Raw genomic sequence first — 13,309 nt, 5'->3', positions numbered from 1 at the left:
TAAAAATCAGTGGCACAGCCTTTATCAAGATTTCAAACAATATGCATATTATTTATTAGACACATTTTTGGTACAGTATTTTATGAGGGTTGCGAAGAGCATTTTATCAACTGCAGCACACTGACCAATAACCCTTCAGTTTAGAATAACGCTGAAACTTTACTCTTTCAGTTCTTGGTGATGTGTTCAGCTACATGAGCAACATAAAAAGGATTCAACAAGTTGTACTTTTCAAATCTTTCAAGAAAACCTAAAGTCCCATTCATATAAATACGTGTGCAGTGTATATATTTACAGGATGTGAAATATATATATATATATATAGGAATGAGAATGCTGTGTCAAAGTCCCCCTAAGCAGGTTTTCTTCTTCATTTAATACATTTTCCTAATCCATAGGCTCAGGGTGAATTGCAGCAGCTTGTCATCCACTAGAACTTCTACATTTTTTTATCCCACCCTTCCTCTAAGAAACTCAAGAGAATCTCTTGTCCTCTCTCCCTTTGGCCTCTCAACAACCCTGTGAGGTAGGTTAGGTTGAAAGATAGCAGTTGGTCCACAATCCCCATAAGGGTTTCATTGGTGAAGAGGGATTTGGAATCCAGCCTCTGCTAATATAGCGCACTATCCAGTCACCACTTCTGTATCTGCTAAGTGCTACAATGCACAGAGTAGCAGTAGTCGTAGGACTAGCTTCTGGTCTGCCTCTACAGTTATTCTGTAGAAAAAGTCCAGGTGAGAAGATTAAAAGAACACGGTCCTTCATTTGAGGTGGCACAGCTGAGAGGTGCTGCAGTGCCAACTATTAAAGGAAGCAAAACAAAAGAGCACTGCAAGATCATGAGCGAATGCCAATATTTATAGCTTTGGTGAGCCAATGTGATGCTGCATTTTCAGGAAAGCCTTGGAAACATTGATGCTGAAGTCCTTGCCACATTTGGTAGATAGAAGTGGGAAGAGACTTTTATAAAATCCAGTTACTACTCTGCAATTTAGGGCTCCAAGTGTGGTTACATCCTGTTTCTTCCCCCAGCCAAGAACCATGTTTTCCACCCCATCAACCCTCATCAGTGTCTACTTCACAGACTCTTTAAATGGCTGAGCAAACTATGGCTATCTTGGTAAAACACTTCCTTTTAAGGAGAAGGAAACTCTGTATTGTTGTCCTCTCTCTGTGTGTGGCCCTTTGAAGCAACATCCAGGAGCATGGCTTTTCAGAATGCTGTCTCTACTGTGAACAACTTTGTTCCTCTCATGCCTTTTCAGGAAGCATCCTCTGCTATGGTATCAATCATCTGCAGCAAATCCTGAAATGTAGGGCGTCCCTCTGGTTTCTAGAAATTAATAGATAGCATTATTGTGAGCTGCTGATTCTTTAACTCTGATTAAAACAATATCTTTATTAACACAACAACAAAAAAGCAGGTAAAAGCTAATAATTCAGTAGTAGAGAGGATTGCTCCACCACTACCACCTTTCCATTAATTCACCTGGTGTACTGCTCATATGAATCACAAATAATTGGGGGGGGGGACAAATGCAAATGAATAAATTAAATATTTTCAAAATAACATTAGAGACCTTCAGCCCAACCCGAGTTACAGAGGGAAAATAAATGGGTAAAAAGTATGGGGACTTTTATTTATTTTTTAGAACAGAAGGAAATAATTTCTCATTCTTCCCTGCTATTACTAAATCATATAGTCCATCCTCCAACTGAGTCCAGACTTTAGAAGTATCAGGATGGATTTGCTAACAACGATAAAGGTTTTATTTTGTTAGAGGGAAATCTTTTGCATGTATCTGATGTAAACAATTCTACTCAATTCCCGCCCCCCCCAAAAAAAAACCGAAAGTGCAATGTCCTATAAGAAGGCCAGTCACTTATTGGTGTCACGGGTTCTCTAATTACTTCCCCCTTTCTATTTTTTGATGGCATCTCTCTCACCTGTGCCTCCAAAGTGATTCCATCAAGTAGGGATTGCTCATTCTTACAATTCAGGAACCATGCAAATTCCACTCAAAAGGCTTGTCCACACTGGAGCATGATGCCCTCCCTGTTTCACCTTTCCCCCTGTAAATGCAGGGTTCTTTGATCCTGGCCCCTTTGGACTTTTCAGTGATTGGGGGGAAATAGCATTTAAAGAGGAGAAGGTCTGGGAAAACCATGGGATGCCCCTACATTAATGGGGAGACAAGTCGGTGCAAATCCAGTTTGCTCCAGTGTACAGAAACCCTGGGTCTGTACTGGATTTCTCCTTTGAAACTGTATAGAATCTAGATTTTGGAGTTGGAAGGGATTCCGAGGGTCATCTAGTCCAACCCCCAGCAATGCAGGAATCTTTTTACCCAATGTGGGGCACAAACCCACGACCCTGAGATTAAGAGTCTCATGCTTTTACCAACTAACCTATCCTGCCTTCTTTTCTTGCTTTGTTCTTTAGCCTTGATTGTTCTCTGTCTTCATGGTTAAGTATAAAGCATTCCTATATGGTATATCCTAGACAGCATCTTAAAAGCAGAGATATCGCCTGGCCAACAAAGGTCCGTATAGTTAAAGCTATGGTTTTCCCAGTAGTGATGTATGGAAGTGAGAGCTGGAACATAAAGAAGGCTGATCGCCGAAGAATTGATGCTTTTGAATTATGGTGCTGGAGGAGACTCTTGAGAGTCCCATGGACTGCAAGAAGATCAAACCGATCCATTCTGAAGGAAATTAGCCCTGAGTGCTCACTGGAAGGACAGATCCTGAAGCTGAGACTCCAATGCTTTGGCCACCTCATGAGCAGAGAAGACCCCCTGGAAAAGACCCTGATGTTGGGAAAGATGGAGGGCACAAGGAGAAGGGGACGACAGAGGACGAGATGGTTGGACAGTGTTCTGGAAGCTAACAGCATGAGTTTGACCAAACTGCGGAAGGCAGTGGAAGACAGGAGTGCCTGGCGTGCTCTGGTCCAGGGGGTCACAAAGAGTCGGACACGACTAAATGACTAAACAACAAATATTGTATATCAGGGATCACATGGAGATGAACAACTAAAATATAAGGTACTGTACCTCATGCCAGCACAACAACATCACATCGTAAATATTCTTAGATGCTAACTTTGGTCGAAATAGACGGTGTCCTTGGCTAACCATAGTCACTACTTCATAGTTCGTGTTTGTCTCAAAGGGCATTTTGCCTTCAGTAAATACTTCCCACATGAGAACACCTGAAAAATTAAGAGACACAAAAAGACTGTTGGCTGATTACCAGAGAGATGTTATCTAAACTAGAACATGCATGTATCTGTAGTGGCAAATACGTTAATAGGAAATAGTTCCTTAAAAGTTACTTATTGTCCCTTATGCCTGCTGGTCCCAAATCTTCTAAGATAATTTAGAATTGACACTGGAACGGTAAGAATGAGAATAAGCCATATGGAGAAAATTTAGTTGGACTGAAGAGATGAATTATGTGTAACATCTCAGAGAAGGTTTGATAGCCTATTCATACAACCATGACTATCACATGATGCTTCGGCTTATCAGATCTTCAGAAACCCCTCTCAAAGAGTGCTTTGAAAGGGGCTGAGACCCTTGGAGGTAAAAAATGTCAGGTGATTGAGAAATGGCCGGTTTGGCCCACCTGTCAAACCTGGTCCTCAAGGGGTAGGTGAGATAACAATCTGGCCCACTAGCCAAAGTGTTCTCCACCCCAGTTTTAAAGAGTAAATACAAATTATGTGGGCGGTTTGTAGCCAATAGTAATAATACCTCCACATTTAAAATGGAATAAAAACATAGCCAGCTTACCAAAAGACCAGACATCTGACTTGCTGCTGAACCTGCTATAATTGAAAACCTCTGGGGGGCACCACTTCACAGGAAACTTAGCACCTGAAGAGCTTGTGTACTGGTCATCAAGCACATACCTAAAAAAGGAAAACACTATATGATTCCTCCAGTCTGAAACCAGCCCTAGAAGCCCATCAAGAGGTAAGTGTTCACACCTCCATCTAGTGGCTACTTGTAAACTTCACAAACATCATTTGAAAGTATTAACTATGGAACTAATATTTAAACCTGCAACAACTTGTAATCTGTACTTGTACCCGCATTTATTGGTCACATGTATTAGGAGCTGTCAGGAATTTGACAACCGCAACTCTTTGGGTTGGTTTTTTTTTGCAGTTTCAGGTATGCAGCTGCTGCAGGCCTCCATCTATGAGTGGAAAGACTTCTGAATCCACCAATCACAATGACATCATCTGATTCCCCCCCCCACACCCCTGGGAGTCTTCAGAAGTCCCTTTCAAAGCTGCATTTGGCTTATGCAGGCTCAGTCTAGGTACAAATTCCAGTCCCCTTGTAATTTTCACACATGCCCATGCAAAATGCACCAGTTCTACTTAATTTCCAGAGGCCAGTACCTTGTCATTCCGAAGTCAGACACTTTCACCACCCCTGATTCATTCACTAAGCAGTTTCTAGCAGCCTGAGGGAAAACACAGGCATGTTATTATTTACAGTGACGATACAGCCGGATAAGAATGTGCTAAGCTTAAATTTTGAAAACTGCAACTGTGCAGAGGCAACCCTAAAGGTAAAGGACCCCTGACCATTAGGTCCAGTTGCGGACAACTCGGGGGTTGCGCGCTCATCTCGCTCTATAAGCCAAGGGAGCCAGCATTTGTCCGCAGACAGCTTCCGGGTCATGTGGCCAGCATGACTAAGCCGCTTCTGGCGAGCCAGAGCAGCGCACAGAAACGCCGTTTGCCTTCCTGCCGGAGCAATACCTAGTTATCTACTTGCACTTTGATGTGCTCTTGAACTGCTAGGTGGGCAAGAGCTGGGACCAAACAACGGGAGCTCACCCCGTCGCAGGGATTTGAACCACTGACCTTCCAATCATCAAGCCCTAGGTTCAGTGGTTTAGACAAAAGTGCTACCCACGTGTAGCACACCTCAAGTGGTTGCCTCAGGTGGAGGCATATTTTGGATGCCATTGAGGGCAGCAAAATGAGAGGCAGGCGTATTTTCAAGGGACAGGAGCTGTAGCAAAGATTACAAAAAGGTATTGTAGACCCTAACAAATTTATTGCATAATAAGCTCTCTTTGGCCAGATTTCAAGTTCAGCTAGGACTGAAGTGTCTTTCATAAAATACTTAAGGCAACCTGAACATGACATACTAATATTTGGGGTGGCTAAAAATAATAGGTAGCTTTGGTGCCTCATTCTCACACGGGGATACACCTGTCTGAAATCAGTCCCCAGTCTGAAAATCTCTTGAAGTTTCCACATGAAAGCATAAGAAAAAGAAAAGGCTATCTGTTCTCTAATGATCTGAGAGTCGAAATAACATATTTATTAGTTACATTTGTATCCTGGCCCATGTCCAAAGATCTCAAATAAATGCCATGCACGACTCCTGAGCTTGGCTACTATTTCAACAGAAAGCAATACTTAATGATGAAGACAAACAATATCAGATGTATCAAGGACTCTTAAATCATTAGTGACTGTATCCTGTAGCCTATGCAGGCATGGGGTAACCAAATGCAAAGAAAACCAGGATACTAGCAGAGATGCCAAAGTGAGAATTTTGGCAAGTGCAACTCATCATGCGGGGTAAAGCATATTCCAGTCGTTTCTAACCAGTGTGCCATGGCACCCTGGGGTGCCTTGAATGATGGTCAAGGGTGCTGCGGGCAACACTGGCCTCTGTTCCTCTTTCTTTCCCTCCCTCTTCTGATGCCCTCTTGTGTCTCTGCCTCCCCAAGGCTTGCGCACCTGTTTATTGCAGCAGTCCTGGTTATAAGCTCTGCAGATGAATTGTGCCTCTGGGAGGCCCCTCTCTTTGGGGAGGGGGGGGCAGCTCAGAGGCCAGGGATGGCAACGGTGGCTCCCTGGAGGACTCCCAAGGAGAGGCGAGAGGCTGAGGGAACACTCCAGAAGGGAAGGTGTTCAAAAAAGGGTGAGAGGCTGCCAGCTCTGCAGGCAAGGGGTGATATAACTGGGCTCCTGAGCCCCACAGGGGTGCCGAAGAAAGAATGTAGTTGGTTAAGGGAGCCGTGGACTCAAAAAGGTTGAAAACCTCTGGCATATGTTAAGGGATAAGAATCTTGCTTTCCTTTCCCTTTGGTCACCCCAACTGAGTAAGACAATATTTATAAACCACCAAAAACAGTGGCATTTTGAACACCGTTTCTTTAATAATTACGTTTTCTATATGAAGCAAAATATAAAGACTCCTCAGTATATTATTTACCAGATCTCTGTGAATAAAGCTGTTTCTTTCCAGGTACTCCATCCCTTCACAAACATCCTGGCACATTGTCAGCAGATGGTCTTTCGTAAAGTGTCCACGTCTTTGCCGAAGGTAATTCAGAAGGCAGCCGTGCTCCATGAACTCTGTCACTATGTAAATAGGTCTCTGCTGGGTGCAGACACCATACAGCTGGACTAATTTTGGATGCGTCAACTTCCTGAAAGGAATTAAAATCCATATATTTAATTGCCTCTGCTGAGCGACCAGCTGTCTTTGGCCATTCCCTAAAGCTGCCTGAACCATTTCTATCCCAGCTGGTCATTATAAGACTTATCACTATGACTTTTAAGAATTGTGTCTGAGTTAGATTTTTCCTACTCCCTCCATTCGCTTTTTCGTGCACATCATGTCTAAAAGACTGAGCTGAGGGTTTGACTCCTGATATTTGTGGGACACTATGAGAGTCTTTTCTTTTTAAAATTATTTTAAAATTATTTTATTTATTTTGACAAAGTAATAATCATAAATAAATAAGAATAAAAATGTGCACCCCACCACCAAGACCATTCTATTGTATCTATCCAAGCTTCCAATATTTCAACACCTCTTGCGATAGTTTGACCCCTTTCTGTATTTAACAGTACAAATTCTACAAACACCCTCCATATCTCCTCGAAATAATTTCTCCTGCTTTGTCCCCATCTTACCTTAATGGCACATGTTAAGTTATCATTAATAGCTACACCCCACATCTCTTTATACCATTCTTCTATTTTATATTCTGCCTGCCCCTTCCTCTTCCCAGCTATAATAATGTGTGCAGCTGTCAATATATTTGTGAGCAAGTCCTTCATAGCCTGCGAACCTTCCACTCCATCGTAAATTGATAAGAATGCTACCTCTGGACTTTCAGTCAGCTTTAACCCAGTGATTTCTGTTATCTCCTTAAAGACCCTTTGTCAGAAAAATTGTACACATTTAAACCCCCACCAAATGTGAACATAATTCCCTGTTCCCTGGCCCCCCCTCCAACAAAACACCAAATATACTCCAAGAGCTTTTTCAGCCAAAGGGTGGAATAAAAATACAGTGGTACCTCGGGTTAAGTACTTAATTCGTTCCGGAGGTCCGTTCTTAACCTGAAACTGTTCTTAACCTGAAGCACCACTTTAGCTAATGGGGCCTCCTGCTGCCACTGCACTGCCGGAGCACAATTTCTGTTCTCATCCTGAAGCAAATTTCTTAACCCGAGGTAATATTTCTGGGTTAGCAGAGTCTGTAACCTGAAGCATCTGTAACCCGAGGTACCACTGTACTTTAAATAAATAAGGTAAAGGCACCCCTGACCATTAGGTCCAGTCGTGGCCGACTCTGGGGTTGTGGCGCTCATCTTGCTTTATTGGCCGAGGGAGCCGGCGTACAGCTTCTGGGTCATGTGGCCAGCATGACTAAGCCGCTTCTGGTGAACCAGAGAAGTGCACAGAAACGCCGTTTACCTTCCCGCTGGAGCGATACCTATTTATCTACTTGCACTTTGACATGCTTTTGAAATGCTAGGTTGGCAAGAGCAGGGACCGAGCAATGGGAGCTCACTCCGTTGCGGGGATTCAAACCACTGACCTTCTGATCGGCAAGTCCTAGGCTCTGTGGTTTAACCCACAGCACCACCAGCGTCCCTTTAAATAAATAAAGCTGCAGGCAAATACCCTAGGGAGAAGATACATAAGGACCAGGCTCTTTAGGGTTTTAAAAGCAAAGCCTAGCACCTGTACACGTTACTTACATCATCACTTTAGCTTCTTCTATGAAGTCCTCTTCGTACATTGCACCTTCTCGGATTGCTTTGATGGCCACTTTATATTGCGCTCTCCATTTGCCAAGGCGCACCACGCCAAAAAGGCCGCTGCCCAACTCTCTCATGAAGGTGAGCTCGGCAGGATTGATCTCCCATTTCTCTACAAGGGAGGAAAATAAAATGAAGGTGTTCAGAGGGAGACAATGCTTATGCCCCCCCACCCCGTTCCCCTTTTCTTTTTCTGAAAGAGACCCAGCCAAAACCATTATCCATCCTTTCCCACTCGCTGCAGAATCCCCACTTCTCATTCTCAAAGCCTTCCTTAAAAAATGGATAGTTGGGACATCTTTCTCAAAGAAGACGATTCCACAGCAACTGGATCTTCAGGAATCTTCTCGTCTCAACAGGTTCTTGTAGGTTTTTTTTTTAAAAAAAAATCTAAAACTTTTTATACCTAAGCTCCCAACTTTCTGATACAGACAAATCTTTCACAGGAGACATTTTATTGAGGGCTCGTCCAAGCAGTTTTCTGCTTGACTGACGCTTTCTAGGCAGGGGTCCAAGCGGTATCCCCTCTTGTCCCTGCTCCTTTTCCCATGGAAAACCCATTACAGTGGTACCTCGGGTTAAGTACTTAATTCGTTCCGGAGGTCCGTTCTTAACCTGAAACTGTTCTTAACCTGAAGCACCACTTTAGCTAATGGGGCGTCCCGTTGCCGCCGTGCCACCAGAGCACGATTTCTGTTCTCATCCTGAAGAAAAGTTCTTAACCCAAGGTACTATTTCTGGGTTAGCGGAGTCTGTAACCTGAAGCCTATGTAACCTGAAGCGTATGTAACCCGAGGTACCGCTGTATTCAGTTCTAAATCAGAGCAAATGTCAATCAAGAGAAAACCCGGAGCGTGACAAGAGGAAGGTGTGGATAGGCCCCAACCAACAAAATGTAGATTGTGTACTGTAATCCACTTGCCCCTTCTGAAGCAATATCTCTCATGCTTCTCACACTTGACAGAAGCCAACCCAGCCTTTGTTTGATAAAATATAAGCACTGCTATCTGGTACTTCTCTGGGCCGCTTGTGTCACTTCTCAAGAAAGCTTCAACCCCTAATGTGTCAGATTATGCTTTTGTAGTTTAAGACATTACTCCACATCCCATCTGCCGTTAACATGGTGATTAATTCTTGTTCCAGCATCTTTCAATCTAGTGCCAATATTTCCCCTTTCCCCCTTAGTCTAATTACACTCTATTATATTTCATATGAATTACTGTTGGACCTAACCTATCATAATAATCAGAGTAGGGTAAGAGTAGCTCCTACTATATTGTCCTGGGAAAGGCTATTTTAAGGTCTAAACGAGACACAACCCCAATCACAGGATTGGTGCTTGTGTGTTTGTTTTCTTCTTTGTTGTTATTTGTTGCTTAGTCGTGTCCGACTCTTCGTGATCCCATGGACCAGAGCACGCCAGACACTCCTGTCTTCCACTGCCTCCCACAGTTTGGTCAAACTCATGCTGGTAGCTTCGAGAACACTGTCCAACCATCTTGTCCTCTGTCGTCCCCTTCTCCTTGTGCCCTCCATCTTTCCCAACATCAGGGTCTTTTCCAGGGAGTCTTCTCTTCTCATGAGGTGGCCAAAGTATTGGACCCTCAGCTTCAGGATCTGTCCTTCCAGTGAGCACAGGGCTGATTTCCTTCAGAATGGATAGGTTTAATCTTCTTGCAGTCCATGGGACTCTCAAGAGTCTCCTCCAGCACTATAATTCAATAGCATCAATTCTTCGGCAATCAGCCTTCTTTATGGTCCAGCTCTCGCTTCCATACATCACTACTGGGAAAACCATAGCTTTAACTATACAGACCTTTGTCGGCAACATGATGTCTCTGCATTTATTAGAAGGCTCTTTTCCAAGAGGTGTAGGGAGGGGGCTCTTTTTGTTCCTGTGGCTGCTAGTTGCTCTGGGCTAACATTACAAGGGCCAATGTCAACCTCCCTGGGGCAAATAGCAACCATGGAGGTGAGGATCTAAATCAGGACCGTGGCAGGGGCAAAGAGTTAAAAAACACCCCACCCTTCATGCAGTGGTCCTCATCCAGATTGCCCCATTCCACGGCTGTTATTTAGTCAATTAAAAACAAGCATGTAAGGGCCATCACATGACTGTCATGTCTAATTTCATCAACCGTAGGCTTACAGAGTTGAGAAGGCTTTTCAGCATTGCAGATGCTGAATTATCCGTTACCAAGAACGTAAGAAGATACTCAATTTCAAACAAAATTGCCTTTTTGTTGATTTACAGAATCCCCACACTTTCAAAATAAATATTTTGTTATGTAGGTGTGCAAACTTACCATAACTGAATCCTGCCGTAGTTGGGGAGGGTTTCACCTTTGGAGTCACTGGGTATCGTAATCTTGTAACAAGACCTGAAAGTTTGGGGGAAATCCATATGGAGACATCAGGAATTAGGAAGGGTAGTAATGTAGTCCTGCTATTATTAGTGCTTACCATGATATGGGTTGCCACATTTTTGTTAATTAATAATCATTCACTTTGCTGTCAAATATGTTAAGATATAAAAAGAATAAGTGTTCTCAGAAGCTTAAAAAGTTAGGAGCAGCCTGCAGTTAAAAATGTTCAAGGGTATAGCATATATAACAAGAATAATTTGGAACCACGAAAGTTTTAAAAAGTCAAATAAAAGGGGGAGCACAGGAGGGGTACAGAATAATAGTTTGCTTTTTTGCACAAATACCAAAGGTATAGTATCCAGGGAAAACACCCCAGTTATTATTTAAAAACTAAAAGTGTACATCTAACTTGTTTCTCGAGCAGCAGACCACCCCAAGACTGCACCGCAAATTCTTTTTTGAAACTGAAGGGAGTTTTAGGGGCAAGATGTGATATAGCATGGAATATTACCGTAAAACAATTCCAAAAACCCCACTGGGTACACAGGGTTCATCTGGACTTCCTTTCAGATCGCATTTCTAGGCACACATCCACACTTGCCCCAGCACTTTCTCCATGAAAACCCACTCTTTGCTGCTGAACTGGAGCAAACAACAATCCGTGGAAAACCAGAATTGCCATTTGTTCCGATTTAGCATTAAAGAGTGGGTTTTCCTACAGAAAGCGGCAGGGGTGGGGAGTGCTCAGACACAGAGCTTGAAAGTGCAGACCTATGCAGTGGGCGACAGGCTCTCTAGCTAGGAAGATGTACTTGACTCCCAAAGTTATGCAACTAGATTGTTAAGCCGCATTCAATCAAGTGATAAGAAACTTGGACTCATTTACCTGCAGCGTTGTGTTTATGATACTCAATTAGCTCAGGAATGGAGTCAAATAAATGTTTTTCAGCTAGGTAGTACTGCTTTTGTGATGTCATCGTTTCTTTAATATGGTAGTGTCTTATTCCAGATAACCCTTCTCTAAAAATAACAATAAGAATAATTTGGTTTTTCATTTGCACTAGACATAATTATGTTACGTATCTTGCTAATAAAGTATTTTACTAAAACATTTACAGGTGTTTTTCAATCTGTAGAGTAATTGAGGAACAAACTTTGCCCTGAAACTGTTAACTGAAGTGAGCTGCTAAAAAACACTTACAGTCTTTGCCTCTTTTGTTCACAACAATTGTGAAAACCTAGTGCATGCAGCTACAGTAGAAGTAGGCAGGTAGCTTAAGCCCAAGCACTCACACATGTGTGAGACCAACCCTACAAGCTAGTAAAGTTATTTAGTCTACCCCAGGCTTGCAATACCAGCATTTTAAAAATTAAAATTGAGAGAGAAGGAAGAATAAGAAGAAACGTTAGAGAAAACAAACAAATACATTTCTGGTGAACTTTACAGCTACATATGTATTTCTGATGATACTTTCAGCAACTTACATAAAGTGTATCCTTGGTATGTGCAAAGGCAATACACAGGATCCATTCTGAGGCGTAAGTGAACAAGGAGAGTTCCTCATGAAAATGGAGGTGAGGGGCTGAGGGACTGCCTCACAGTTTTATGGGAATTTGAGGTCAGCAAATGCCAGCCTTTACAGATGTGGATGAGACTTTGGACTGAAGTCGAGAGAAGCTCTGACTTTAATGTGGGTGGTCATATAGCCCATCAGAAATTAATTTAGAGACTGTTCCCACCTTCTTAATTATTCTAAACTTCCTTTACCAAAGAAGAGGCCAATTCCAACTAGCTAGGATAATAAAACCAATCCTAGGACAGCATTTGATCTAATTTAGTTGACGCAATGACCTGTTTGGATAATTGAGTGGAGGCACACGTTTCAGCTTACTTCTACAGAAAAGGTTTGATGATAAAATATGTGTGATTTGTCTTAAAAGAGGAAGACAGATGTTTACATACATACAAGCAACAAAATTGTCAGGGGTGTGTGTGTAATCTGTGGACTGAGCAACTTACCCTCCAAATTTTGCATAAAGGGATACTGTATATAAACCTGGTTGGCTAGAGTCCCTCACCATGAAACCACCTTCTTTATCCTAAAATCCAATAAAAAATGAAAACTTCATTCATCAAGCTTTTCCTATTTGAATGATTTATGATTCACTCAAGCATATGAAATTATGTTGGTTTAAGTTTTTATGTTGTACTTAGAAACATTATAAAGCAAATGCTCACTTCATTTCTTAGGAGTTGTTCAGCTTTGCTTCTGTTTAGATTTCGACAGTACCATCTAAAGAGAAAGGGGAGAAAATCAAAAGCTGTAATATGTTAGGCTGCTGACTTTGGATGTGACATCTGTAGTATGGCCATGTTTATACTAAAGCATAACAGGGAATAGATCCACTTCAGACATCCTGCTGATCCCTTAACCATGCTTAAGAATTTGGGAATAGGTTATAAGCTCCTTCGCCCATGCCATTATTCTCTCTTCTGTGTTTATTCCCTATAAATGCATACAGAAATACACACACCACATTTCTGTTTACCTTGGTTTAGTGTTGAATATCTGCACTGTTAGAAAACATTAATGCTAACCAGATTCTCTCTGTTAATAAAGGAGCATGATTAAGACAGACAAGGAAAATGTGTGGGAATGTTTGTGCTGAAGAGGTGTGAAGGGGGAGCTCAAAACCACAAACTGCTTTTAATATCTTAATCATGGTAAATAAAATAGTGGTGTTATGTCTGTAACAAGTCACAAGGAGTTCTGAATTAGTTTTATTTCCTTGTGATGTGTACTCATATATGCATATATCAATTTTTCTTAATGTAATATGTGAAG

General features: G+C 42.2%; 1 protein-coding gene across 6 annotated transcripts in view; it reads right to left on the bottom strand.

Moving 5' to 3' along the window:
• Nucleotides 1-20: 20 nt before the first annotated feature.
• TEC (tec protein tyrosine kinase) overlaps nt 21-13,309 on the bottom strand; it is a 74,189-nt gene continuing 60,900 nt past the window's right edge. For all 6 annotated transcript variants that reach the window (XM_081875760.1, XM_081875759.1, XM_081875755.1 and 3 more), the window contains 10 exons: nt 12,703-12,757; nt 12,484-12,563; nt 11,350-11,483; nt 10,404-10,478; nt 8,038-8,209; nt 6,255-6,471; nt 4,415-4,479; nt 3,798-3,916; nt 3,057-3,214; nt 21-1,333 (listed from right to left, as the gene is read on the bottom strand). In XM_081875760.1, coding sequence (XP_081731886.1) covers nt 1,262-1,333; nt 3,057-3,214; nt 3,798-3,916; nt 4,415-4,479; nt 6,255-6,471; nt 8,038-8,209; nt 10,404-10,478; nt 11,350-11,483; nt 12,484-12,563; nt 12,703-12,757 — 1,147 coding nt within the window. In that variant the 3' untranslated portion in view covers nt 21-1,261. The remainder of the gene's footprint in view (nt 1,334-3,056; nt 3,215-3,797; nt 3,917-4,414; nt 4,480-6,254; nt 6,472-8,037; nt 8,210-10,403; nt 10,479-11,349; nt 11,484-12,483; nt 12,564-12,702; nt 12,758-13,309) is intronic.

Source organism: Podarcis erhardii, assembly GCF_964252035.2.
Source record: "Podarcis erhardii genome assembly, chromosome: 9".
Lineage (NCBI taxonomy): Eukaryota > Metazoa > Chordata > Lepidosauria > Squamata > Lacertidae > Podarcis > Podarcis erhardii.
This window is presented reverse-complemented; position numbering and strand designations above follow the sequence as displayed.